Source organism: Brettanomyces nanus, chromosome 4 (assembly GCF_011074865.1).
Source record: "Brettanomyces nanus chromosome 4, complete sequence".
NCBI classification, from domain to species: Eukaryota; Fungi; Ascomycota; class Pichiomycetes; order Pichiales; family Pichiaceae; genus Brettanomyces; species Brettanomyces nanus.
The window spans coordinates 670,849-698,026 of record NC_052377.1 but is presented as its reverse complement, the minus strand read 5'-3'; the positions used below and the strand labels follow the sequence as shown (position 1 = coordinate 698,026).

The following is a 27,178-nucleotide window of genomic DNA, read 5'->3' as shown; positions in this document are numbered from 1 at the left end:
TATACAGTCGTCGGTTCAGCCATGCTTCCTGTCAGGTGGATGGTGTGATCTTCAAGTTAACAATTAAATCACCTACTCTCAAAGCGACCCACCCCTTTAAATCGTCCTTATAAGTCGCACATCGAGATTTCTCTATTTATAATTAGTTCAGTAATGACGTATCGCAATGGTACCTGACTAGTGTTTTTCTTCCCCTACCGATTACCGCGCTATATTTTCCATTTCTTTTTATTTTCACTTTTTTTTAGAAGGACAGAATTGACGGTATATATTGATTGAATGCTGCACAGTTTTGGAGAAATCAGAAGATGATTGGTTTTTGTGACATCGTGTAAGCTTCTCCTATTCCGCTGAGCTCCCTTAAACTATGGGTATTCCATCTCCTGATTATGATTCCGTACTCCTTCGCGAGCATCTGTACAAAGATCTAAAGAAACATTTTTTGGTTCTGCCTCCAGAGGCTAAGCAAGGTTCTTTTAAGTCAATTAGTGACATAGGCCTAGGCCTCTTCCAGTACAAGTTTGCCGATGAAGAAGAGGTGACAGCATCTTCGCCATCTCTTCAGGGCATCATGTGGCGTATATTTTTAAGGCACTTTATTGCCATCATAGTCCTGAGCATAGTCTACTCCTTCTTATACCAACTTGTATTCCGGAGAGCCTTGTTCGGTAGATGGAGATGGCCTGTCCACTTTGGTCATTTCCGAAAGATTTCTGACATTGAAGAGGCTGTTACACCTCCTTTAATGACTTGTCACACTCCAGTACCTTCTCTTTCTTTTTCACCAGGTGTGAGAAATGAAGATCTTTCCGAGTCGTCTTCTCCTGAGAATGTCTATATTAAGACCACAAATATTTCCGACTCCTGGTCTCGGTTCAAGCCTGAAAATGAATTTATTTCAGGCATACATACTGTTAAGATCCGATAGTTTGCACTTATTTGATTTTCCTATCAACCTCTTCTAATCAGTTCATATTGCATTATCTCTGCATCCAAATTGTTTGACTTTGTCCGAGGTTACTTTGTCGGCAATTTGGTAGAAAAGAACAGGTGATTTTACTAACCATTTGCAAAATCCCCCCTGTTTCTTCTTCTTTCATCCCCATTTCTCATTTATGTTGTCATGTGTTTATATTCTCTATAGGTATCTAATTTTCAAAACCAGGCCCATTTGCCATTTCCCTCCCAAATGGTGTCCCTCTGTGAATTAACTGTCTCTTTAAGCATTCTTAATGCACTTAGGGAGCCATTCTCTAGTCCTGTTTCGCATCCAAGCTGATCTTTGACGAATGTCTGAATCTCCTTTTCATTTCTGGACTCTCCGCTTTTATCGAAATCATACAATTCCGTTTCCCAAAATATAATCTTATTCATCTCATTTGGTATATGAAACTTGCAGATATCCACCAATTTCTTGACGTTTTCCAATGAGTCGGCATACAATAGCAGCACTACTGCAGTATTTTCACGGAAATCATCAAACCAAATTATGAAATCATTTGTTTCCGTATCCAATTTAGCTCCAAATACCAATTCCTTTGTCCTGATATCTGTAAAGCCCTTAAGTGCCCGAGCACTGAACCTGGAACGATTCAAGAACCACTCAATAATATTTTGTTCCGGCTTCAAGCTGACAACAAGTTTATTTTCCTTCTGTGCATGTTTTTTCATCAACCGTTTCAACCTTTCGTCATAGAGCTCCATTTGTGCATGAAAATCCGTGGTTAATTCGGTATACTTGTAACTAACTTTTGTTCTATGAGAACCTACTTGTATCACACAGAGAGGCTCATAGTAGCTCTTGAACCCAAACTTTGAGTAGAACTCTCCAACCTCACTGTATAGGAAAGAGAAGTCGTATGGATTACCAAGGAGAATCTTCATTTTATCCACTAATAGCTTCAACATCTTAGTAGCATATCCTCTAGACCTATATTCCGGAAAGGTAAAAACAGATCCAATTACAGCACTCAAGCATTCCTGAATGTCGGTTTTGTCATTCGACGAAGCATCAACAAAGTAGGAGTCTCTAACGAGAATCTCACAAGCAGAAACAATGTTTTGGAACTTCGGATTGGACGACCTTTCAATATCTGCTTCAGAATCTCTCATAATCCAATAGTAGACTCCCTTCTTCTTCTTGGAGTAATCTCTCATTATATCGCAGAGTTCATGTTTATAGTTGATTTCCTCTCTTTCCTGATAATCAGTTAGAGTAAACGGTTGACCCCAAGTTGGATAATTTCTTGATTGGCAATACCTTAGTATTTCCCAGTCTGAAGTATGTTCAAGGACTAACATTTATAAGTGCAAAGATGATGATGATGTATTGATAGACGAACAACTCCGAGAACTGTGTTCAATTTGTTTTCACTGTGCGTTTTTTTTTTCTTCACGGAAATATTTTAATCCGGGGTAAAGAGCCAGTTGAAGGCCAGAGTCCTCTTTTCTGTCATTCATCAATGAAAGCAAGCTCTATATTGAGGATTGCACATTCATCTCGGCCGTGGAGAAAGAAGCCAGTTTTGCTTCCTCCTTTGAAATTGTATAGAGAGATTCTCAGAGCACATTGCAAGTTGCCTAAAGAACAAAGAACTCTGGGTGATGAGTACGTAAGGACTGAATTCAGAGCACATAAGAATATCGATAATCCCATACAAATAGTAGGATTTTTATCATCCTGGCAAGAATATCTTACTATGGTGAAGAAAAATACTAATGAAAATTGGAAGACTTATCAGATACCAAAAGAGATGATCGATAAGATGAGCGATGATCAAATTATTCAGTTTTATGAGTTAATGAAGGAGACCAAGAACGTTTTCAATGATCACTAAAGATAATAAATAAATCTCCCTTGTTGTACATAAATAGTTAGGAACACTACGTAATACTAAGAGAAACAACAGTTCCAGCCAAGGTCAGTACCCACTAACATCGCAAACAACTGGTCTGCATTTGCCTTCATACTCTGGATACTTGAGTCTGTAAATGGCAACTCCTTGTCAAATCCTCAATAAATATTATAATGGTTCAAATAGACTGAGATGTAAATCAAGAAGTGCGTCCATTCCAGGTTCTTCCATCTTCCTAATCAGTTCGATAGGTGGTCTGGCATTGTTAATTTTCTGCTCGAACTCTTCAAATGCATTGGCCAATTACCTTGAATGCTCTTGCCGCAGCTTTCTTATCTTTCGAGGCGAATCTACTGCAACTCTACTGCCACACAACAAATCAATGTTAAACAGCACACTCTTCAATGCCTATGCATATTGTTTTGAAAGATCACACGCCTGTAGAAGTAAAAGAACCAGTATCTAACACCACCCGTAGATATTTCGGCACCCAATAACAAACTATAAACGGTCAGTAATATTAGATAGTCCTTTTTAGTTAACGGTTTATCGCCATTCTGAGCTGAAGAACATCTTTTTCTGGTAAGGTCAAATCCCTTATAGATTCCACGAGCCGTTTTGTTATCAGAACCCAGCAAAGTCATTCCACCCCATCCAACCAAACTGTAGAGCACTGCTTGATTCTGTTGAGCTAATCGAAGGGCAAAATGTACGAGGAATATGTCATTGCCGATGTTCAAAGTATTTCCGGCCAAACACTAGACAGAGTGATTAAGAAAGAGGCTGGCGGTACTGTCTAATTGCTGGAATAGGTATGAAGAAGAAGAAGAAATAGTGCAAAGACAATAAGAATGGCTGAATAAAGTGCAGATAGCCGCTTTTAGATAGGAATGTATGCTTGGCAACTTGAGTATAGATATCATCTCTTCTTAAGACAAGTTGCTGGCCTCTAAAATCTGTGACTCGTCCATTGGAAAATATTTCTCTTCAGCGCCCGCTAACGAGTCACCCCAAAACAAAGCTTGCCTAACCATGTTATCAAAGCAACTTGTTTGAGGATTAAATGCTGAAGAATTAACTTGCTTGATAATGTTATGGAACATATTTTTCGCTGGTCTCACTATCAGAAGTGCTCCCCAAAGCTGTAGTAACTGGCTTAATCAAAGCATTTCCCTTTATCGACTCTCCAGAAGAGTTTACAAAAACGATACTCCTGTTTTGGAAGATGGTTGTAATTGGTTTCCACTGTTGTCTAGTCTACGGTTTCCCTTACCAATGACTTTCCTTCTTTCCTCAGCGAGAAGTCATTGATATTAAAATCCATCTCATGGCTTCCATTGGCATTGGGTTCCCTCCATAGACATGTCTCTTCTGGCAAAACTCACAGGTTGGGTGTATCTCATCGCACTTTTTCTTCCTCTTACGACAATTGATGCATGCGTTTCTAGACCGGCATGTGGCAGAAGCGATAATGTGATTATTTATAGCTGAAACCCTCCTATCGTTTATCATCTTGGAAACCCTGTCGGTTCATTATAAATGCTGGCAAATGGTATAAGAAAAACAGACAAACGTGGTAATCCCGTAGAAGTTTAAAGTGCTACCTACTCCTTAAAAATCTACAAATTCGCGATAACTAGTGGTTCAGTATATACGGAAAGATAGACAGATAGATAAGCAGCCCCGTGTAGTTACATGGTAAATGGATCGTCATCCTCAGAGTTGAATCCATCAAAAAAAGTTGTGAATATAACGACGGTTCCGTAAATTAGTAAGCCCCCGACGATTGTGAGGGAGCAAGCAGGTCTAGTGAGGACATGGCTGTGATATAGAACTAAAGGCATTGAGATGGCTGATGCGAGTAGAAAACTCTCTAGAAAATGAGCCAAACCGCTCGCATCACTTTTGCCACCCTCCTCAAACCCATCTCCAAGAGAATCATCATAGTAAAAGCGTATTCCTGAGACTAGCGTGGGAGTATGAGCGATGGAAAAAATGAAAGCAACTAATATAGGTAGCCAGTTCCCCCAGACGGCGGCTGCCAAAACTACCATCAAAAATCCAACGGCCAACACCGTCGAAAGACCAATGATTTTAGACACCGGATTAATCTTTAATGTCATATCAACGGTAGTGTTATTGAGATCACTCAGGAGTTAAGTAGCGTCTGCCAGATACGACTGCTCCTCACACTGTCTTTCATATATAATTGAAATAAACTTGGTGTATGGATGTATATGAAGGATCTCGAAAGAAACAGATGAGCAGATGACCACTACTTAGCAAACAAGTATATGCGTATATTACTTTATAATCAGGCCTTACTGATAGCCAGAAGAAGACTTTCGTCGACGACCTTCTCCTTTGCTTGAGTGCTGTCGTCTCTATCGTCCGATTTTTCCTCTTCCTTACCATTCTTCCCCTTGTCTTGGGGATTTCCATCCTCTTCTCTTCTCTCTAATAATATACTTGTATCAATATTTGACATGTCTGCTGGTGTTTGAAGTGATGAGATATCTGCAGACCTATCCTCTTCTCCAAATACTAAAGAGCTGTCTTCACTCCTCAGTACCTCATGCTTATTGTCTTCTTCGCCATCGTTGGTGGTCTCTATCTGATCTTCTTCGATGGACATAATTTGAACCAAATGCTCTCCCAAGAAATTATCCTTTAGTAAACGGCCATAGCTGGTAACAAGATGCCTGCCAATCCGATGAAAGTTCCGAAGGTTGTTATTCTGTATCAAAATTTCGAGCAAGTTTAAGCAAACAGAGTTTACCAAACTGTTGCAGTTATTGGTTTCTGTTAGGAATGAGACAAATTTACTAAGGGTTTCATTCTGAATAATGTAGCTGGTCAAAATATCGTCATCGAGTAAGATGATAACTTTGATACAGCGGAGCGCGCAAATCCTTAACTGATAAGGATACTTCTTGTCCATCAATTGAGCCACCCCGTCCAAAAGTTTCCTTTCTACAATAAATCTATGGCTGTAGAACTTATCGTGCTCCCGAGCAATAAAACTGCACAATTCACATAGTCCGATGTATGTGACCATATCTCCCCTGCCAATCATATTATTCTCGTTAATCGTCATCAACGGCGCAAAAAGTCGATTGGCAGAATATTTATAGAACGATTCCAAGAACGTTTCGCATGGATTAGTTATGCAGTCATTATCATCGTCACTGGATGAATTGGCAGGCGAAGAGCGGAGTGATTCTGGTGCGTTAGTCAAATTCGAGGGGTCTAGAATCATCTTCAAGGCCTCAAATGCTTGGGTTTTCAGGCCAATGTTGGGTTCATTAATAAGTATTCCTGTCAATATGTTGATGAGTGCCGTATCGTATGTATCTCTACTTTCCAAAAATCTGCTCTCATTATTTCCAGGACCACATGATTTCCGAAAGAGGAACACGTCATGCTCAATTATAGTGACTATAACTTCTGTCGCCAATACTCGGCTAATATCGTCTTGGCACTTCTGCTTAAGTGCAAATTGAACGGCCTTAAATAATCCCTTTTCGATCAATGCCTTGAAAAATCTTGTTCTCGGAGAAGGTTGTAGTTCTTTGGCAATCAGAACCATCTGATGAAGCAACCTGATTGCCTCTTGCCTCTTATTTGCCAGCCCTGGTTCTGTTGTACCATCGGTATTGAAGTATTCAAATAGGTCGGCAAGAAAGCAGCGATCGTTCTTAATAAATTTAAGAATTCTTTCCTCGTTTATTTGAATATGATTGGAGATTCCATTGAATGTGGCATCGTCCAATACCCGAGCCAACACAACGTCTTTCAGAAACTGTAATCTAAAGGTTTTTTTCAATAGATTTTTGATATCATTGTTAGTGATGGGTACTACTTCTTGAGAGCGGGTCATCTTAGCGAGATACTCACGATTATTTGTCTTCATATTACCAAGCTCAACGTCATATTCTAGCATTCCTAAGACCCCATCAATAGTATCATCTTCCAACAAAGTGTCCAAGATGTCCGGATCATTGTAGAATATAATCGTCTTAATAATATCGCATAAATAATGTAGGTTTGAAATTTTGTGACGAGTCTCGTTGCGATGAAATGTGTCAATAAGTATGTGTAGGTATTTCTTTTCCTGTATGTAAGCCAGTAGCATTTCTCTAAACTTGGGGAACTTGGATCCTTGGCTTACAAGATCAAGTAGTTCGGCTAAATTGTCATCCGTGGGTATACTCGGTTCAGGTACAGGGCCGGCAATCACCTCTGTGACCTCTCCATCTTCCCCATTAGAGAAAACGGCAACAAGGGAAATATTAGGCTCGGTAGTTCGCTGGAGATCGATTAGAAACTTACAGAGGGCTAAGCAACCTTCCGGTTCTTGAAAAGAAAGTGCATAATCGTTACCTTCAAGATCCGTCCACACTATTAAAGTATCCTGTTGACGTTGATATTGCATCGATCCCTCGATCGATGCCTTTAATAATATCTCTGATGAGTTGTTTTCGTTCCTCACCATGAAATGAGGCCCGCCCTTAAGCTCTCCCGTACAGTACCCCGTTCCCTTATCAATCCATTTATCTCCATCCAAGGTGTACACTTTGACGCGTCGAGCCTGCGTTCGATGTCCACTTTCCATAACTTGAAATAGATGAAGGTGTTGATCGATAGTTGAGCTTGTTCTATGCTTTTCTATCTCTTTGACAACTTCGAAACCTGTGAGTAATCTTAGTGCACCTACTGTGACGCTGCTCTCATATATCGATCGTTTGATAAGAAGATGTATATTATGGTTAAATCGGAACCGTACCTTTTTTCTCTTTTTCTCGCCGGTGTTTTCCCCATTTCTTTTTTTTTGAAGCTACGTTAAAGCCCTGCTAACTAATAGGCTTCTCTCGGATTAACTATGGGTTAAATTTAGACATGAAAATATAAAAAAAAGAATAGAATGGCATCAAACGCAAGCATAATGACACCACCACTTCACATCTTGCTTTCTCCAGGACTCTGAGGAGTAGTAACAGGCCACTGGTATCCTGAATCATCTTGAAAAACATAGCCATTTTCGACCATAAAATCGTCAAGCAGCGAGGGCCCTCTGGATCCATATGCATAAGGAACCGGAGTCGGTCCCTCGGGTCCTTCCAAATACTCCAACAATGGAGTAAACAACGACCAGGAAATCTCCAATTCGTCATCTCTAACAAAACTGGAATGGTCATCATTCAGAACGTCTCTAATTAAGGACTCGTAAGCCTGGGGGATATAGAACTTTTTGTAGCGGCTGCTGTACGTTAAATCGAGGTCTGTAGTCGTAGTGCTGTGGGAAACTCCAGGGATTTTTGTGTTCATCTTCATGTACATAGCTTCATCCGGCTGCACACGAATCACCAGTTCGTTTCTAGCAACGTGCTTGAAAATACCATTCTTGGTCTCTTTGAACTGCACCCGAATATCAACTTTACCCTCGTTCAACGCCTTGCCGGCACGCAAGATTATAGGCACACCTTCCCATCTCTCATTGCAAATCTCCAATGTTATGGCGGCGTATGTGATACACTTAGATCCAGGTTTCACAGTCTTGTCATCCAAGTATCCGGGCTTCTTACCGTCTTCTGACTTCGTATATTGACCAACCAACACGTCGTCCTTGTTCAAAGGTTTGACAGCTTTCAATAGATGGACTTTCTCATCACGAATGGACTCGGCTTCCCCAGAGACGGGTCTTTCCATGGTAAGAAGTGTGAGCACTTGAAGTAAATGATTTTGCATAACATCTCTGATAATTCCGATATTATCAAAATAACCACCCCTTCCCTCGGTACCAAACGGCTCCTTGAAAGATATTTGAATACTCGTGATGTATCGACTATCCCAACAGGCACTGAGAAACGAATTGGCGAATCTTAATGGAATCAAGTTCTTAACCATCTCCTTACCCAAATAGTGATCTATACGGAAAAGCTCATCCTCTTTCCAAAGTGGTGCCAACTTCGATTGTAAAAGTTTGGCCGTGTTTAAATCCCGACCGAATGGCTTTTCCACAACCAAGCGGGCAATACCTTTATCTCCAGGATGACAGTATTTCTTCACTCTTTCTGCGACGGGCACAAACACGCCTGGTGGAAGAGCCAGATAAAAGAGCCTGTGGGGCTCTTTAACACCTCTTTCCGCCTCAAACTTCTCAATTGACTTGGTGAGCTCCTCATATCCCTCGGCTTGGTCGTACTGGCCACTATGATAGAAGCACAGTTCAAGGAATTGGTCAACCAACTTCTTGGATTCCTCTGTTGGAGTTTGGAAGAACCCCTTAATCCGACCTTTGAACTCTTCATTGCTCATCTGGGTCCTGGCAAATCCATAGATTTTCGTGGTTTTTGAAAGATACTTTTCTCTGAACAAACCAAACAAGGCTGGAAATATCTTCTTTGTTGCCAAATCTCCAGAAGCGCCAAACACCACTACAACGGTGTTCTCCTTAAATGGTATACCAGTCATAATTATCAAGATGTAATAACAGTGTGCAAACAACTAGTTGATTTTTTATATTTGAAGAAGGCAATCCCCCCTTCTTTTTATGTCTGGAGAAATAATTCACCACTCTATTTTTACCGTTGCTTATTATATTAGATTTGCGGCGGAATCTGCAAACCCCGCGACACCACCCGTTGAGCTCGGGGCCCGGATGATTTTTCTTTTTCTTATAAATTGTTCAGAGAAAGTGCAGATACTTTGTACCCTGTCAAGGGTTGTAACCCACTGATCATAATAGCACGAATTGCCGCCGTTCTTCCCCTCACCCCTTGTCATCAATGCATATATAACTAGTTTATTTTCTATAAAAAAACCGATGGAGTAGTGTCTGGCCGGATGGATTCCCTCGGCGGAGTTCGCTGCTTTCTGTCTCTCGTCTTTTTTCAGCGCCAAATTCTGTATGAACGATTGAAAGACAGAGAGAAACGTAGTCCGAGGACATTAGTTATGGACAATAAGTGGGTCGATGCTTTATACCATGATGTCTGAAAATACAACCAGCAGGTCCGTTTGCATTGTTTCTAGTAAAGTAAGTCCGTTCACTCAGAACGACGCCTCGTACATACTACGGACAATAGCAAATGAAAAACTCGGAGTTCGAGGAGAGGTCGACGGGTCTGCGAACTATGATTTTAGTGAGCTTTCACCACGTCGAAGTGAGAGCTATAGTAGCTGTATCCTTTGGTTGCTCGATCTTTCTAAATGTCGTTTTCAACAATCTAGAATTGCACACAGTGAATTTCTCAAGCCAAGCAGTTATCCACTGTTCCATTTCAGCTGAATCCGGCTCAATGCTTAATGGGATAGAATTGTAAATGTCTGTAGCCTTCTGTATCCACTGTTTGGCGGAATAGCGATCCGATGGTCCACTGATTTGGCCTCCCCCATTGATGCATCCGTTTGGACAAGCCATAACCTCTATAAGATCACATTTCAGTGGATCGATCGACACTGTATTCGCAGTTTTCTTGTTACTAGCATCACCCCTTCTTTTTCTGTGCGCCATTCGACCTCTTACATTGCCTATCGATTCACCACTTGGCTTTTTAATCTTCCGAACCATGTTCTGAATATTTCTGAATCCATTCACAACGGCACTAGTTGCTATACTTTCTCCTGTATCATTGTTAACCAATTCAAGTTCATAAATATCCGGGTTTCGTCCTCCCACAGAACGAATTTCCAACGACTCCACCTTGGCACCAAGATTGCCAACTGCATACTTGACTACCTCATTCAAATAATGGAATGCGTAGCCTCCCGAAGGAGATCCCTCGTCATTATACCACGATTCAGTGGGCCCGAGCCAGTTCTTCGGTGCAAAATGCTCATATAATACCTTCACATCACAATAGTCAGCGTCATTTTGAACACTCAATAACAAACTGTCAACGTCGATTTCTTCTTCTTGTAGCATCTGCACCAACTCTCTTGGAGTTATCACACAGTCAACGTCCATCTGTTCATCTGACTCGGGTCTTGCGGCCTCTAACTTTTTATCAAAGCAGGGCATGATCGCTAGATGATAAACTTGGGTTGGTCTAATGTCATATTCTGCTGCGGTAAGCCGTTTCAATAAGAGACCAGTAATTTGCTGCGGAGATTTAGTCCTATCCATATAGGGCAAAAGGAAAGGGTGTGTCTTTTCAACATACATAACCCATCCAGGGCAAATTGACGATAGCACTGGTTTATTAAGTGCTTCGGAGCCGTATTTACGCTCAATGATACTCTGAGACATCTGCTTCAAAGAGATCTTTCGTCCCAAACCTGTCCCCACGATCTTAGCGAATCCTAGTCTCTCGGTAAACAACTTGATCAACAGCTTATCAACGTATTCCCATGATATTCCCAAAGCATTAGCTAATGAGGCCCTAGTTTGATGACTAATACTGGCCACAAAAATCATGTCATCTTTATGTTCCTTTAAAGCGTTGAGAAACTCCTTATGTGAATGCTGGGCCATGAGTACTTCTTCAGCAGATGTGATACAACCCGAACAAGCAAGGCAATCTGCCAATGAAATCTGCGCCTTCTGAAGCCTTGTAGTATTGCCCTCTTTGGTCACTTCCATGGGTTGGCCGGAGCCATCAATCTCGATCTCAAGCTCCTGATTTGGTCTATCGCCCCTATTCTGCTCGTCAGTGGGCTTAATGCACGCCACTCCAGGAGTGATGAAATCATTCAAATCATCTGCACTTAGTATGGCACTCATGGAGAAATCAACAGAAGTAAGTAAAAACAGAAAGGATAGGAAATTTAGGAAGATAATCTATATGAGTATAAAATTTTATCTCATCTTCACTGATTACCAATTAGGACGCTGTAATAGGCGAGATTTCGATTTTTACTTATATGGATGTCATTTTTATGTACTGTAACAAATATATTTCCCATGCCATATTCAAAGTCTTGTAGCGTCGTTATCTAAACTTGAAAGGTCATCCAATTCAAAATGATCATCAGACTGGCGAGCAGTATTTTCAGAAATGGAATTAGTAGTGTCTTCAAGATTTTGTCCACCCTCTAAGGACTGATAGGGAGATGTGCCACTGATAGAGCAGCCACAAAGATGGAGATATAAATCCAATAGCAATAGATAGAATAGTTGAACCAGGCAGGCAGTACTGGCAACAATGAGAATATAGGCAGAATGATCTGCACCCATATCAACGACTAATTGAACCTGTTCTTCGTTGGCACCCATGAACAGAGTACCGGCCAAGACTAAAGCAAATGGTGCCAAGTATTGAAAGGATAACACCTGACCACTTGGATCGGATCTTTTATCATGAAGAAGAAAGCTGATCTCCATGATTCTAATGGCACCACCAAACATGAGGACCAGTCCAAAGAAGGTGTGCACTTTCTCAGAGAGGATTAGTTTCTGAGGATGTTGGCCCATGGCATATCCGGTGAAGATCAAGGTTAATGCCGGCATAAGGCTCCGGCGATTTCCCCTGGAAAGATAGATTCCCAGCATTCCACAGGCCCAAAAGATAATGCCCATGCTGGTATGCTGGTAGTCATGATGCGACCAAGGCTCCCAGGGTCTATGCTCGGTGAATGTGTTCACAATACCCCAGGCTGTTATCATCAATGAATCGTACCATTCCTGGGAATGCTTGTGTCTACTTACCCGTAACCAGGGAATTACAAGCATAGTAGCCATAAACCAGCCGTATGCTATGAAGGACATGCCCATGATCCCATGAGCATTACACTGTCCAATGTGATCATCATAGCAAAATCCTAGGATGGCCACCATGTTCATGGCAGATTTTACGAATCCACATTCAGCTATCAAGACAGAAATCACCTTATAGGTAGTTGGAGCCAACCGAGAGCTATATTTCCCCATTGAAGAGTCCCTGAATTTGGCTAAAAAAATGTTGGTCCCTTCTGTAACAGTACCATTAAGTAGCACCAGTCCATAGAAGAACATTAGGAACCATGCAGTTCCACGGGATGTTTTATTCTCGTGGCCGTCTGGATCCGGAAAACGAAGCACTAGAGCTTCAAGAACAGAATAAATACCCGAAACGATTTGCAATGAGACCGACACTCTAAACCGGTTGGCAATGGCATAGCATGCGGCTATAGCGGGAAGAATAGTTAAAATAAGTAGAGAAAAGTACCAGTGAACCATTTTGACAGCTAACCTGTCTCTCAGAGAAGCTAAGCGATCATCAGCGTCGGGACTTTTATCATCCATCCCCATATCCATTGCCGAACCAGTAGCCAAAGCTACCGACAGAACTGTCAACAACGCCAGGGTTTTGGTGCGTAAATTCATTACACCAAATAGTTATAACAAGCAAGACACTATGGGGTACTTCTAAGCGCTTTAACACCCACTTCACTCATTGTTGCTATTTTGTGGCTGCCACGCAATGTGTGTAATTTAATATTTTCGTCACTTTAGAAACAGTGGAACCACAGCAGAATGATGAATTATAAGTATAAGTATAAAGTATAATCAATGTCTATTTTAAAGGGCTCTACAATTTCATAAAGTTAAGTGTCAGCCTATTCTTCTTCTTGCTTTGCTTGGAGTTCTCTTCTGAACCGTTAATGACGGTGTTACTGCTCTTGGTATCTGAGCTGTTGTTCGTACTTTCGTTAGCATTCTCACTGCGGGAGCTCGTATTGTTACTGTTCTTCATCATAGTGGGAGCAGTACCAAAATTTTCACTGTCTTCCTCGTCATCAAGACCGTTGAACAGTTGTTTTTCTCGTAGTTTTTCTTCCTCCAAAACTTCTCTGTAAAACAATAGATAAGCAGTAGATAAACCAGGGCCATCACCAAAGAACCGATACACGTAGTTTTCATCGATAGATTCGACCGTTTCATCGTCAAATAGAAGCCAGCCGTATCTATTGGTCTTAATGAGGGAGACATAATGACCATGGTAAGGTCCTCCTCCGATGTGCACCACCACAGAATATAATTCGTACAATTTGTCCGGCTCCTTAGTATCGTCAGTGGTATTGAAAATACGGAGGGTCTTCGTATACTCAACACGGTAAAACAATTTCACCATGCGGCCAAGTTCCTCTGAATATTTGAATCTCTTCAAGTGGAAAGCCAGTATCTGAGGTAGCTTTTTAAGTTTAATCATCTTTGCAGCCTCCTGCAAAGAATGGCATGTCTCGCAAAAGAATTTGTCCGATCCCTTGAGCATCTCGCTTTGCGAAAACATCTTCAGACAGTTGGCGATCGAGGTGTTTTGTTGCAAGTCAATGGAAAGATCAAGGAACTTCTCGTCTCTTGTGGAGATGCTTTCGCACGACAAACATTTAGTCTCGCTAGTAAGAAGCCCCTCAAAAATTTGGCTCAGCTTACTCGATTCATCACTATGCGATGCGGTATAGTCACTGACTACTTCTATGAGGCTGTTGATTAGAAAGTTAAGAAACTCGTGAGCATCCTGATGCATCGAACTTCTGAACATCTCGTTCAGCTGTTTAACAACTTCCACAAAGTAGTAAGGAGATAGAATACCTACTTTCGAACTGTTTTCGGTGACTGCTTCAAAAGCATCTTTAAGACTGGTGAAAAGGCTCGATTTCATACCGTATTCTTCGCTGAATGATATATCCAAGTTGATGATTGGTCCTTTAAATAATGCCCGTCTTTTTCGCTGCTCTGAGCCGTCAGCTGAGTTGTTCGTGGCACCCACAATGGTGACATTCGACTGATGGTTCAAAAAATACCTGATGTCCAAGTCTTTATAACTTGGATATCGAGATATCAGCGTTCTTTCAAGTTGTATATTCTCTACGGGGATTTCATCTGCAATGCTAGGAGAGTTTCCGTTGGCATCGTTTGTTCCATCACTTGTGCCCGTATCTTCAGCAGAGGAGCCATCCGCATTATTGATTTTCTCGTTTGATGAAGATCTGCTGAATAGATTCTTCATTCTTGAAGAGCCCGAGACACTACTATTCGAAGATTTTTTTGATAAGTCGTCGGCTACAGCAAAAAGTAATGGTTTTTCGATTTGCTTCACCTTCTCCTTCTCTTTATCCTTGTCCTTATCCTTATCCTTTTCATGTTTTTCCTGTTGAAGAGAAATTGCAGCCATGAACCCATGCGGCCGGATACCCTTGACACGTAGCTTTCTCTTACGCAGATTTTCTGGATCCCTTTTGGGAAATGATAGCACTTCTTTCCGAAGGGGCTCAGTGAAGTAAAGCGCCTGTAAAATCGAGGCAATGTAGCAGGTGTAGCCGAAGTTCTCCATTCCAAACACCTTATCAGATCCATCTCCGTAAGGCATATTCGAATCATCTTTGTTGATCACCTTGTACTCAAGTGAAGGATCATAGGGTTCGTCTTTGTAAGCAGAAAACTCCAGATGAGACACCTCCGCCTTCGGATCGACGCTATCAGCCAATCCAGTGCCGCTAGAGGTTTTATCTAAACTTTGCGATGCAGGAATCTCGGTACCATCAGTAGTCGTCGTACTGACGTTCGTATTTGTTGTCGTGTGGTCAAACGAAGAAGAACCAAGAGAGTGAGCGATTGAAGAGTGAGACGAAGACCGTGGTTTATCCTTGGCTCTAACCCTTGTTTGGGATTTTGCACTGGCCTTCTTTTGCGGTTTCGACTTGGAGGACTTGTCGGACCTCCATTTTTTGAACATATTTGTAGAACTTTCAACAGAACGAACTCCTTGACTTAAGATTAAGCTCGGTTTACTCTCTCCTCTTTTTCGCTTACTTCGCTTACATTAATTTCTCCTCCATCTTTTCGCGAAAAAATTTCGAGGGAACGGAGTTATGCACCACCAGATCACGAAATGATCGAGGCCAGACATACTGATGGATGATGGTTCTCTTTTAGAAGAATCGGAATGTTCTGTTCATGTAAGTCACGATTTAAAACTTTTGATTGAGATCTGCTGTGAGATCTACTGTGTAGCTTTGACTCATTTGGAAACGTAATTCTTATATGTTCTGGTTCTCTCTTGGGATATATAATTCTTTCACGCAGATGCCTTTGTTTTTGTTTTAGTTTTAGTTTTTTTCTTATTAGGTCTGTCTGTGTTCTCTCTATCTCTCATTTCAGACATCTGGCAATTTTATTCGTCTCTACTCCAAACAAGTTTATTTCTTTGTAGGCGTTCATATTTTATGCGCCAGACATGAAGGTCTCTCACCCAGATGAACCAGTGAAGACCTGTCGATCTCCCATTCAGAGCCCTATCAAGGAGTCCTCTGCATCCTCACAATCTCTGTCTGTGTCAGCCCTCAAATCCAAGTCGAAGGAGTATTCTTCACAGGCCATTGTCAATCTCGCAATTACTCCTCCATCTTTGTCTCCGTCTCACCCCCCTCAGAGCCCAAAGTATTATTATTCGTTAGCTAACTATTACACCAAGTCTATGGACGCTGGTTACCGGCCTTCACAAGATCGAAGTTCAAATAATAGCCTTGCATCCAGACCGTCTTCCAAATCTCCAAACTCTCTTTCCTCTACTTCATCTTCAACTAATCACAGTCCTCACGCTCAGCAACGGGAAAAATGTCTTCCAAAAGGTCAAGGGGGGTCTCAAGCGCCTGCCCATTTATCTCCTAAAAGCCGTCGAATTGCATCTTTATCTGCCGCCGCTGAACTCGATATTGTGAATTTCCTTGAAATGGACTATTCCTCAGATAGTGATGAAGACGAAGATGAGATTAATGCAGTTCCTTACTGCAGTCCTGTAGTATCGGTTCCTGGACTTCCCGATGGGTTGGGAACTACGGTCTTTGATGATGTTTCGTCATTATCGATGTCATCAGTGGGCCAATCAGAACATCCAAGACCGTCTGCATCAGGTGTCTTCAGTGAGGATGTAGTCTCTTCGACGATTAGCAGCGCCATTACTAGTACTGCACCTTCGGTGAAAGGAACAACAGCATTCTACAAGTCCAATTATGGCAGTGATAGCACTGTAAATATGCTTCCGACAGAAACTTCTGTAGAGATGTATCGCAAGAATGCGCACAAAACTAGTGACTCAGAAGTTCTCTTTTCGTTTGCCAAGATGTTGATCAAGACGGCCATGGTCAGGAGCAAGGGCAAGAAGTCGCCCATTTCAGAAGAAACAAGGGAGGAGTACTTGTTGGAGGCCCATAGTTCCCTAAAGAAGGTCTGCAGAACGGGATATCTTGAAGCACAGCATTTCTTGGGTGATGCATATTCCATAGGACTCTTCAGTAAGGGAAAGCCGGATACTCGTAAAGCGTTGAACTATTTCGAAACAGCGGGCAAGGGACGGCATGCTGAAAGCGCCTATCGAACAGCTGTCTGTTATCGTAAAGGATGGGGGTGCACACCGGATTCACGGAAAGTGGTGAAGTTTGTGGAAATAGCAGCTATGAAAAGTCATCCTGTGGCAATGATGGAGTACGGAATTTATCTCTTTCATGGGCTAATGGGTCTACCGGAAGATGTGACCACAAAGAAGAAAGGAATTAGTTGGCTTAAGAGAGCCACAGAGGCTGCAACGCAATTAAGTTGTGGTGCACCCTACGAATTGGCAATGATCTATATGTACGGATACAAAGACATTGTGATCAAAGATGTGAATTATGCTGTCAAATTGCTGTTTCAAGCAGCAAATTTGGGGCATGCGAAATCTGCAGCTCTCTTGGGTAAATTCTACGAAATGGGAGAGATTGTGGAAAGTAATGCTGATTTATCAATTCATTTCTACAACATGGCTGCAGAGCTGGGAAATTCTGAAGGTATGATGGGTCTTTGCTCGTGGTACTTTGTAGGCAGTGAAAAGTTGCCAAAGGATTACGGTGAGGCATTCACGTGGGCACAAAAAGCTGCCGAGAAAGGAGACCTTCGTGCAATGCTCTCACTTCGTCGATTCTACGAATTAGGAATTGGTTGCAAAAAGGATCTAGAAAAGGCATCGCACTGGGCGAAGCAAGCCGGCCAAATAGAAAGCCTAAAAGAGACCAAAGCTAAGCGGAGGAATTTTCGTAAGAGGAAGAACGGACGATAGGAAGATTTATATACCCTAATTGAATAGCATAGCATAAATTTCGGAACCCGAATTAGGAGCAAGTTCTAGAAGTAGGTCCGAGTTTCACTCCAACTCGTGGTGGCATCAATGTATCATCATTTGCGTTGATACTGCAGATTCTTCAATCAACTAAGCGTGAGCGCAATTTGTTTGCTTTTTGCGCTTTGCGCTTCGCATGGCATTATTGTCACTGTTTTTTTGTTGTATTTTACTAAAGCCGCAAACGGCACACACTAGCGCTTAGTTGCTTTTTTTCAACATCTTTTCTTCTTTCTTATTACAGGGTCACCGAGGCAGAATATGCAGGAGATTTGCCGCCTTTTCAAATCTGATTGGAGCAACATCACGAGATACGCACACTGAAAAATCAGTTATGCATTAAAACCTTTTCTGTCATTGGTGAATATAGCAAGCACCAGGTTGTCAAATCATCGATTTCAAATATTGATGAGCAAACGGGCCCGGTCCAGTTGGTTGAGAGCATGAAAAATTAAATAAGCTGACGTGAATGTTTCTTGAACCACCCATTTCTTTTTCTTATTGTTGTTGTATCTTTAGACCGAGACTGGCTTTACATTTTGCTGTCAAGTCACCGCGACATTGTATTGATGCAGTCATTCAGTTAATTATGGCGTTTATTTTTTGTATCACAGCTCTAAAAAATCTGTCACCTCAGTTCAGAGTAGTAAGACAATAAAATCATTTGGATGATTCATAATAACTATTTTTTATTTTCCGTCTTCCATTTTCTATCTCCATTTTCCATTTTAGTTTTATTTCATTTCTTTTCCCATATTCCATATTCCGTTTTTCCCCCCCCCTCCTCTCTCACCTTCCTCTTTTATCGTTCAGTTTGGGCTTTCTTTTTTCTACTTATCTTCCCCGCGAAGAGTAATAGCCACTTGTCAGCCTTAGCGCGTCGTCCGCTCTATTGTTCGCAGCTGATTACCTGTCTCGTTCTGGTCTCCCTTCATAGTTTTTTTCCTTTCTTTCTCAAAAGGGGGATTTTTACTTCTTACTTTTTTCCGGTGGTTGAGCTGAGTTTTGTTAGTATTAAATTGTCACTGTCTTCCTTCCTCTTGGTTTCTTTCTTGGTTTGCTTCTCTTCATCGCTATTATGCAGGCAAACAGTGTTAATTCTGTGGCAGCTTCCGAGCCGTCCCGCAAGAAGCACTCTTCGGAGTCAGGAAAGCAGATAAATTCAAGGCAGAGGTCTCTTTCAACAACCTTCTCCATTGGTGATTTGGATAATATCTCGGCATTTGCTGGCTTGGCCGAGATTGCCACCGGCCATTCCGGTTCTCTGCCAGCTGTTTCTGATATCGCTTCTCTAAAGTTGCCATCAAGGCGAGCCACAGATCCTACCGGTTTCTCTACTCAGCCTCTCCGTGATGCTCATGCTTACTCGCATTCCTACGGTAAAAATCAGGCATTTGCAACTTTGGCTGATACCCAAACTTTATCCATTTCCTCTGCCTTATCTTCAGCTTCGTCTTCTTCAGCTGAACAACTGCAGTATTCCCTTTACACTCCGCATACCTCGATGGATTTTGTCTATCCTCAGACTGCTACTACTCCTGGTGTCTCTCCTTCGCAATCACTTCAGACGTCTTCAAAATTATCCGGTTCATCATATTCTTCCTCGCCCTTCCAATATTCACATCCTATCTTGTCTAACCCGAGTACAGATCTTTTATCTGGACTTTCTCCTGACTCCCTGGCTGATCCAACTTTTTCTGCATCCACACAGCAGCAGAATACTAATAAACACATCTATGAAAGCTTCAACAATTATCACGGCTTCAGTCATTTTTACAGCAATGATGTCACTTCGTCGCCAGCTGTTTCGGCAAGCCCTCAACCTCCAGTTGCTTCCTCTTCGAGGGCACCAATGATGTATTCATATAGCCTTGGTAGTATTGGAGATTCCTCAGGGCCAATGAATGCACTGTATAATTCTTCACTTTCCAAATCCTCCAATATTATAACAAAAAAGGAAAGAACCAGAGAAATGAGCCTATCAGATAGCGGAATCGATTACAATGATCCGGTTATAATGAAGCTGCTCAAATCCAAAAGAAGAAAGAAATATGGTGATTACAAGTGCACACATTGTAACCAAATATTTGCCACCATCGAAGTGTTTGTTCAGCATTTGGATAGGTTCCGGCTAATTCGGTTTCAGCAGCCTGTGTATGATGATGAGCTTAATTCAGTAGGCTCTGTACCTTCGTACGTTTCAACTTCCACTAAAGTTATATCTTCCGGAAAGGTTACCAGTGTGGCTGGCCAGAAACTTAATGTTTGCGATTACAAGGGCTGTGGAAGAATGTTCAAAAGAAAGGATTCTTTACGGCGTCATGAGCGTTTGGTTCATGAAAATAAGAATAGTCGTTTTAATCAACGGCTCAGACTGCAGCATATTATTCTGGGGGATGATTTGGAAGGTAAATAGGATGAAATTGGCACCACGGGAAATCTTTATTATTCTTACTTTTTATTTTTATTGAGGTAGCAGTATGTCGATGAGTAAGTAATGAAATCGACTCAAGCTTACTATTTATTAAGCCGAAATATTCTTCATGAGTTTGTAATCAACAGCTTTTTTGTCAGGTCTACATTCAAACCATACAATAGATGATGTCAGTCCTCAGCTAATCCCGGTTTTCCAGGATGTTTATCATCAGTTCTTATAAGAACAAGTTAATAACCGATCCTTTAACAACACGCCGATCTGTCGCATACGCATGACAAATGTCACGTGCAAACATATCTCTTTTATGCGGCTCTATTCGAATACGTAGGCAGTACATAATCAATCAGAACACAGCAGTATTGAACAGATAAGAGACAGACTCACCGTTGTGTAATCTTCTAATAGCTTCAGACAGGGTACCACTGATATCAATCACCTCAAGTTTAGGACACAGTTCTTGAAGATTGTTTAAAGGCATTGAGTTCGTACACACAACCCTCTTTAGATTACTCTGATTGAGTTTGCATATTGCATTACCACTGAAGATACCGTGTGTGACAATAGCCATGACTTCTTTGGCACCTTTCTCCAGCAATAGATCAGAGGCTTTACAAAGAGTACCGCAAGTATCAGCCATATCATCGACCAAAATGCAAACTTTGTCAGTGACATCACCAACAAGAACCATCTTACTCACCACGTTGGCCTTGGCTCTCTCTTTATGAATCAAGGCAAACATAGTATCGAGCTTATCGGCCAAAGATGCAACCCTTTTAGCACCACCAACATCTGGAGACACCAAAATGATATCATCCTTATTATCAAAATGACTCTGGATATACTTCAACACATTAGGCTCCGCATAAAGGTTATCGACGGGGATGCTGAAGAAACCTTGAATCTGAGAAGCATGCAAATCTAACGTTATCACGTGATCACATCCTGCCGTAGTGAGAAGATTGGCCACCAATTTGGCACTGATAGGAACTCTGCTCTTATCCTTTCTATCCTGCCGAGCGTATGGGAAGTTTGGAATCACGGCAGTAATCTTTCTAGCGGATGCTGTTCTGCAAGCGTGAATCATCAATAACAGCTCCATGACATAATCATTAAGTTTTTCAAAACCACCGCATCCGGTCTGGATTATATACACGTCTTCATCTCTTAGCGATTCCCCGACCAAAATGGCATCCTCATTATTGGCCAATTCCAATGCTTTCACATTGCTTAGAGGGAGTCCCAATCTTTCGCATATCATATTGGAAAGATCTGGATGCGAGTTTGCAGAAAGGATTTTGATGGAGTTTTTCGGGTGTCGAAGAGACATTTCTGGTATAGTTTGACAATTTGATGAAGGTTGATAAAGGTGGTACGTACATACAAACTAATATCAGTCAAAAAAATTTCAAGTCTTTTTTCAAATTTGGATGTAAATTAAGACGATCGACGCGGATAACAACTTATTTGATAGAAAGGGGGAGAAGATAACACAACACTGGGATAACAAAGGACAGAGTCTCAACTTTTTATTCTGGTGTTTTCCGCTGTTACTTCCTGTCTATTCGTTTAATCACTTACTCTTACCCTTGCTTTCCTTCGCTTTGCATTTCGCTTACTTCCAATGACTCAACAGGCTTATAGACGACTTGTGAAAGAATACAAGCAGATCAACGAGAACCCGCCTCCATATATTATAGCTAGGCCATCAGAATCTAATATACTGGATTGGCATTATGTGATAACGGGACCTCCGGGAACACCATATGAAGGTGGACAGTATCATGGAAGGCTCACTTTCCCATCAGAATACCCTTTCAAGCCCCCTAGAATTAAAATGTGTACGCCTTCTGGACGTTTTGAAATCAATCAGAGGATTTGCTTATCTATGAGTGACTTTCACGAGGAGTTATGGAACCCATCATGGTCTGTGGCTACTATTATTAATGGTCTATTGTCGTTCATGACAAGCGAAGAACGAACCACGGGATCGATTGTTACGCCAGAGTCTACAAAAAGAGAGCTTGCCAAAAGGTCCAAGTACTACAACCTTTATTCTAATCCTGCATTCAAGGACAACTTTTCAGACCTTTGTAAACAGAATTTGAGAGACATAAAGAGAGAAGAGGAGGAAGAAGCACAGAGAAAATTGGATCAGGTTGATCAAGAAGCTATCAAAAAACTCGAACAAGATGAAAAACGTAAGGTTACCACCAGCATAGATACCATTGAGGATCCCGAGGACCGGATAAGGGCCAAACAAATCCAGGAAGTTAATGAGAAGAAGAAACAACCCATTCCAGACTCGTTCGGAGGAGGACTTATCAAGATCTCTGTGGTGCTTCTTGCAATCTTTGTCGGTTTAGCGTTAAAGTTTAACGGAGCTGTTTGAGTACAAGTACGATATCTCTAATTTTCTCTCAGAATTATCGTAAATTACATTTAAACCATCTATATACATATATCACTAAAATTACAATGCGCTCTACTTAGGCAGGGTTAAGCCACCTCGTCTATATATTCTCCTAAATCCTCTTTTTCAAAGATTACCTCAACCATTAACGAGCATGATGGACATACGGCTATATTTTCACCGTCCTCCATGTCTCCAAGGGATATTTGAAATCTATCTCCGCATGGGCATGGATATGAAAAGACCTGGAGATCCGGATCAAAAGTAAAATCCTCGATTTCAATCTGATCATACACAGAGATCTGCTCAGACATGTTATCTGGCACCAAACAATCCCCTTTATGTGTTGAAGATGAAAAGCATCTAGATCCGCTTGCGCCTACTAAATTTACTTCACTAAATCACTCTTATAAAAAATTATCATGTGACATTCAAGAGGGTTCTCGGCGTGACTGTGAATAAATTCTAATGCCAAGCAACATCGGATCCAGAGGAAAATTTTTTTCGTTGCACCCCGGTAGACCGCTCTGAAGTATTTGGCAGGAGTACGCGGAAGCGAGCAAGAGAAACCTGGTGTGGCCAGTACCAGGGTTAGCCAGCGTGGACGCGCGAGGAGCCCACCAATTTTTCATCTAGTTGAAAACTTCTTTTTTACTTTTTTCAGTTCCACGTTTCTGTCCTTTGTTTCTACCTTAATACACCAACCTTAATAGCATAAGATAATGTAAGTTAACATTGCAACAACTTTGAAGAAGAGAGTGTGGAAAGCATACAGAAATGAGCTGAGTATAGTGTGACCAGGTGGGTGAGGGAAGACTCAATAGGGTATGACCGACCCATCATTTTCTTGAAAGAGGTACCTAAGAGTACAGAAAGAAGTCTATTCAGTGTTTCTACATACTGGCATCATTAGTAGCTTAAGAAAGAAAGCAGGATGTAAAGACAAAAAAATTTTCACCACACACTCACTCTCTTCTCGAGGTGACAATCACCTTTTAACTAATAGAATTCATTACTAACATTGACATAGTGCAATATGGGTATTTCACGTGATTCTCGTCACAAGAGATCAGCAACTGGTGCCAAGAGAGCTCAGTACAGAAAGAAGAGAAAGTTTGAGTTAGGAAGACAGCCAGCCAGTACCAAGATTGGTACCAAAAGAATTCATGCTGTTAGAGTTAGAGGTGGCCACCTTAAGTTCAGAGCTTTGAGACTTGAGAGCGGTAACTTCTCATGGCCTTCCGAGGGTGTTTCTAGAAAGACGAGAATCAATGCCGTCGTCTACCATCCATCTAACAACGAGTTGGTCAGAACCAACACTTTGACCAAATCATCTGTTGTGCAAATCGATGCTACTCCATTTAAGCAGTACTACGAATCTCACTACGGTTTGGTTATGGGTAAGAAGGGCACGGCCGTCGTTGATGAGGAAACAAAGAAATCTAAGCATTTGCAGAAGAAGCTTGCTGCTAGAGCCAAGGACGCTAAACTCGAATCTGCTGTTTCTTCCCAGTTTGGTTCTGGTAGATTGTATGCCGTTGTTTCATCCAGACCAGGCCAATCCGGTAGATGTGATGGTTACGTCTTGGAGGGTGATGAGTTGGCCTTCTACTTGAGAAGATTGACTGCCAAGAAATAAGCGCTATAACTTAATCTGTTGTTATATACATCATTTAAATATGAAAAAAAAAACCCTCTTTTTCTTTAGTCAGGAGAACCAGAATGATTATTATACTACTTAACCGTACGTCAGATATTCAAATTAAGCTGAACCAACTTTATATTATAGGTACATGGGTGTATTATACAAATCTAAGCTATTTTTGTTAGTAACCTAAGTTCAAAAATGGTAAACGAATGTTGGAATGATCGATCCTTTGGTTCAGAAAAAAGATTGGCAATAATGTTTGTCCTCAAGTCTCATAGAGATCAGTACAGGTCTGTAGAATTTTTATCATCATTCAATCGATGGATTATCCAATTAATAACTGAAAGTAACATACCTTTGATATTGGATCATATGCTCATCATTATGACGGCACAGATGAAGAAGAACAAAGAGAACGATTAAAGAGAGAATATTGTATTAAATAAAAAAGACTAGACAAGCTTTATATGCGTTGTGAAAATTTTTTATTTTTCAGGGTTATATATTTTATAGGGGGAATGTTATAAAGGGAAAAACTGAATAGTATAAAAGAAGCAGGTAGTCTGCCGGAATAATGTGATCTAGTTCTTAATGATGGCTTTCTTTTCGCCAGCAATCTTGGACTTTCTTTCTCTGCTTTTTCTAGCAGTTTCACCAGCCTCGGTGTTAAGGAAGTAGTCCCAGATTCTGAAAGAGGAGGCATAATTACCAATGAAATGGTGATGATGTTCATCGTGATGATCTGCACCCGCCCAGATAAATAAGAAATGATGAAGGGAAACTGGGAACTCGTAACCAGAATGAGCATCAACGGCCTGGAACAATCTTAAGGTAATCCAAATACTGATGGTGAATAAATGTAAGTTTCTAGTAAAATAGCACCAAATAATAGGGATTCCAACAGTACCGAAACCTAATAACATCACTTCAATAGGATGAGCATATTCGGCAGCAAGACCGAAAGGTGCAGCGAAACGATGGTGTTGCTTGTGAATGTATCTGTAGAAGTTGCCGTAGTGTAAACCTCTGTGGAACCAGTAATGCCAAGCATCTTCCAAAAAGAAAAACATGATATTTTGGTAAATAATTGTTTTCCAGGAAGGAAATGGAACCTGGAAGCTCAACCCAATCTTCTCGCAAATAGGATGAAAGAACCAGATAGGGAATGCTTCAACGAGAAAATGAGAAATAAGCACGGATTTAAGACATTCCCACTGTTCTTGGTCTGAAGGGATCTTGCCGGCCTGGATTTTGTACTTTCTGAAGTAACTGACATGATCAATGATATACCAGGGTAGACATCTTCCGAAATACATGAGTTCATGGATGGCAAAGAAAAGTAGGCCAGTGGCAAAAATATCGTTACCAAGATATAGATAGTAAGATGCCCAAAGTTGCTCCAAAATGCTTAAACCCCCGATACCTTGAACTTCGTGGAAGGTTTTCAAGAGAGTGTCTTGGCCAACGACATTGAGAGTCCTATCAAGCAAAACGCTACATTGAGTGTTAGTAATCAAGGTACGAAACGGCACTGAACAAAACCCACTTGTTATAACACTTACCTAGATGACATAGTAATGATAAGAGATGAATTAAGATAAGAAGAGTGATGGGGAAGAAACGAAAGAAAAGAAGAAAGCCTGAAGGCGTTTAAAACTCCAGATTGGTGTGCTTATCGATATTTCCGGGCTGCATGAATTTAATTTTTTCCTAACAAAAAAATTTCCCTTTTTGGAAGGCAAAGAGTCTATCGAGACCAAGCTGCATCAAATGCAAGATACGCGGAACGAGCAAACAAACTATTATATACTCCACGTCTTTCAGTTAGCCTGCAATTCCACTTGATGGGAAACTCCAGTGGATGGCTGCTTAACAGAGTACTTGGAAACCATATAGTCCCGTGCCAAGGTAAAGTTTCTGGTATTTGCCCGGTAGCCGATGGAGAAAATATCACCCACAATAGGGATTAATCCAAGAACAAAGTCAAGAACAAGGTTGTACACCATCTTGGAAGTAACAGAGTAAGGGAAATTGTCCACTCTGACTATCTGACTGAAAATATATGCATTTAAAATCAGTACGACAATATCGCCTATGGCGGGAATAAGCCCGATAAGACCACCCAACCCAACACGAATACCTATTCGTTTGAAGCAAGCATCCATTCGATATGCCATATTTTGAATTCTTCTGAGAGGCTCTTTCTTTTCCTGCGGAATTGACGATGGAATACCACGGGTCCTCTTAGATCCCTGTAACTGCCAGAACTTCAACTGATCTTCTGGAATCACTTCCATGTAAGGATCTTCGTCCAGCTTACCCACTCGAAAATTTTCTGACCCAAACTATGGTGACATTTCAGACCGTTAATAACTTGTAGTTTTTAGTGAAACTGTACTTTTACTTACCACTCTATAGAGGATTACTTTTGCTGCCTGTTTAAAGATAAAACTCATAATAAGACGTACGATAAGAAATTTTATACCCTAACCAGATTTCACTACAATACACTCTCCTTTTATACTTCTCCTCACCAATTGCTCCAATGCTACCCTTCACTGTTTCTGCAGGCTTAGATGACCATGCTGGCACCGTTAACGATAGCTATCTATTGCTATTCAAGGCTGTGCAATGACGGGGAGTGTTTTGAAAAGTCTGAAAAATTTTTAGCGTTTTTTGAATTTTTTGATTTTTAATTTTTTTTCAGGATCGAAACATCCAAAGAATTGAGAAAGAGGAAGGAGCAGGAGA

The 27,178-nt window shown here is 41.2% G+C and overlaps 16 protein-coding genes across 16 annotated transcripts; 5 read left to right on the top strand and 11 right to left on the bottom strand.

Annotated features, from left to right (window-relative positions):
* Positions 1-367: 367 nt before the first annotated feature.
* Positions 368-928, top strand: FOA43_003550 (uncharacterized protein; the record flags this gene model as incomplete). Its single annotated transcript, XM_038923801.1, has 1 exon — positions 368-928. One exon carries the CDS (start codon positions 368-370, stop codon positions 926-928), a length of 561 nt encoding a protein of 186 aa, XP_038779729.1.
* Positions 929-1,155: 227 nt separating this feature from the next.
* Positions 1,156-2,301, bottom strand: FOA43_003549 (uncharacterized protein; the record flags this gene model as incomplete). Its single annotated transcript, XM_038923800.1, has 1 exon — positions 1,156-2,301. One exon carries the CDS (start codon positions 2,299-2,301, stop codon positions 1,156-1,158), a length of 1,146 nt encoding a protein of 381 aa, XP_038779728.1.
* A 955-nt stretch (positions 2,302-3,256) lies between these two features.
* Positions 3,257-3,958, bottom strand: FOA43_003548 (uncharacterized protein; the record flags this gene model as incomplete). The annotated part of the gene is made up of 2 exons (XM_038923799.1): positions 3,257-3,613; positions 3,935-3,958. 2 exons carry the CDS (start codon positions 3,956-3,958, stop codon positions 3,257-3,259), a joined length of 381 nt encoding a protein of 126 aa, XP_038779727.1.
* Positions 3,959-5,169: 1,211 nt separating this feature from the next.
* FOA43_003547 (uncharacterized protein) lies at positions 5,170-7,470 on the bottom strand (the record flags this gene model as incomplete). Its single annotated transcript, XM_038923798.1, has 1 exon — positions 5,170-7,470. The coding sequence occupies one exon, from the start codon at positions 7,468-7,470 to the stop codon at positions 5,170-5,172; it is 2,301 nt and encodes a 766-aa protein (XP_038779726.1).
* A 344-nt stretch (positions 7,471-7,814) lies between these two features.
* On the bottom strand, positions 7,815-9,329 carry FOA43_003546 (uncharacterized protein; the record flags this gene model as incomplete). The annotated part of the gene is made up of 1 exon (XM_038923797.1): positions 7,815-9,329. One exon carries the CDS (start codon positions 9,327-9,329, stop codon positions 7,815-7,817), a length of 1,515 nt encoding a protein of 504 aa, XP_038779725.1.
* Positions 9,330-10,008: 679 nt separating this feature from the next.
* FOA43_003545 (uncharacterized protein) lies at positions 10,009-11,580 on the bottom strand (the record flags this gene model as incomplete). Its single annotated transcript, XM_038923796.1, has 1 exon — positions 10,009-11,580. The coding sequence occupies one exon, from the start codon at positions 11,578-11,580 to the stop codon at positions 10,009-10,011; it is 1,572 nt and encodes a 523-aa protein (XP_038779724.1).
* Positions 11,581-11,769: 189 nt separating this feature from the next.
* FOA43_003544 (uncharacterized protein) lies at positions 11,770-13,232 on the bottom strand (the record flags this gene model as incomplete). The annotated part of the gene is made up of 2 exons (XM_038923795.1): positions 11,770-13,112; positions 13,229-13,232. The coding sequence occupies 2 exons, from the start codon at positions 13,230-13,232 to the stop codon at positions 11,770-11,772; spliced, it is 1,347 nt and encodes a 448-aa protein (XP_038779723.1).
* A 134-nt stretch (positions 13,233-13,366) lies between these two features.
* Positions 13,367-15,514, bottom strand: FOA43_003543 (uncharacterized protein; the record flags this gene model as incomplete). Its single annotated transcript, XM_038923794.1, has 1 exon — positions 13,367-15,514. One exon carries the CDS (start codon positions 15,512-15,514, stop codon positions 13,367-13,369), a length of 2,148 nt encoding a protein of 715 aa, XP_038779722.1.
* Positions 15,515-16,015: 501 nt separating this feature from the next.
* On the top strand, positions 16,016-17,872 carry FOA43_003542 (uncharacterized protein; the record flags this gene model as incomplete). Its single annotated transcript, XM_038923793.1, has 2 exons — positions 16,016-16,021; positions 16,070-17,872. The coding sequence occupies 2 exons, from the start codon at positions 16,016-16,018 to the stop codon at positions 17,870-17,872; spliced, it is 1,809 nt and encodes a 602-aa protein (XP_038779721.1).
* Positions 17,873-19,010: 1,138 nt separating this feature from the next.
* Positions 19,011-20,348, top strand: FOA43_003541 (uncharacterized protein; the record flags this gene model as incomplete). The annotated part of the gene is made up of 1 exon (XM_038923792.1): positions 19,011-20,348. The coding sequence occupies one exon, from the start codon at positions 19,011-19,013 to the stop codon at positions 20,346-20,348; it is 1,338 nt and encodes a 445-aa protein (XP_038779720.1).
* Positions 20,349-20,712: 364 nt separating this feature from the next.
* On the bottom strand, positions 20,713-21,696 carry PRS4 (ribose phosphate diphosphokinase subunit prs4; the record flags this gene model as incomplete). Its single annotated transcript, XM_038923791.1, has 1 exon — positions 20,713-21,696. The coding sequence occupies one exon, from the start codon at positions 21,694-21,696 to the stop codon at positions 20,713-20,715; it is 984 nt and encodes a 327-aa protein (XP_038779719.1).
* Positions 21,697-21,990: 294 nt separating this feature from the next.
* FOA43_003539 (uncharacterized protein) lies at positions 21,991-22,758 on the top strand (the record flags this gene model as incomplete). Its single annotated transcript, XM_038923790.1, has 1 exon — positions 21,991-22,758. One exon carries the CDS (start codon positions 21,991-21,993, stop codon positions 22,756-22,758), a length of 768 nt encoding a protein of 255 aa, XP_038779718.1.
* Positions 22,759-22,865: 107 nt separating this feature from the next.
* On the bottom strand, positions 22,866-23,093 carry DPH3 (Diphthamide biosynthesis protein 3; the record flags this gene model as incomplete). The annotated part of the gene is made up of 1 exon (XM_038923789.1): positions 22,866-23,093. One exon carries the CDS (start codon positions 23,091-23,093, stop codon positions 22,866-22,868), a length of 228 nt encoding a protein of 75 aa, XP_038779717.1.
* A 722-nt stretch (positions 23,094-23,815) lies between these two features.
* On the top strand, positions 23,816-24,418 carry RPS8A (ribosomal protein S8A; the record flags this gene model as incomplete). Its single annotated transcript, XM_038923788.1, has 1 exon — positions 23,816-24,418. One exon carries the CDS (start codon positions 23,816-23,818, stop codon positions 24,416-24,418), a length of 603 nt encoding a protein of 200 aa, XP_038779716.1.
* A 590-nt stretch (positions 24,419-25,008) lies between these two features.
* On the bottom strand, positions 25,009-25,703 carry ERG25_2 (C-4 sterol methyl oxidase; the record flags this gene model as incomplete). The annotated part of the gene is given in 2 exon segments (XM_038923787.1): positions 25,009-25,683; positions 25,698-25,703. The coding sequence occupies 2 exon segments, from the start codon at positions 25,701-25,703 to the stop codon at positions 25,009-25,011; spliced, it is 681 nt and encodes a 226-aa protein (XP_038779715.1).
* A 544-nt stretch (positions 25,704-26,247) lies between these two features.
* Positions 26,248-26,883, bottom strand: FOA43_003535 (uncharacterized protein; the record flags this gene model as incomplete). The annotated part of the gene is made up of 2 exons (XM_038923786.1): positions 26,248-26,750; positions 26,880-26,883. The coding sequence occupies 2 exons, from the start codon at positions 26,881-26,883 to the stop codon at positions 26,248-26,250; spliced, it is 507 nt and encodes a 168-aa protein (XP_038779714.1).
* Positions 26,884-27,178: the final 295 nt, after the last annotated feature.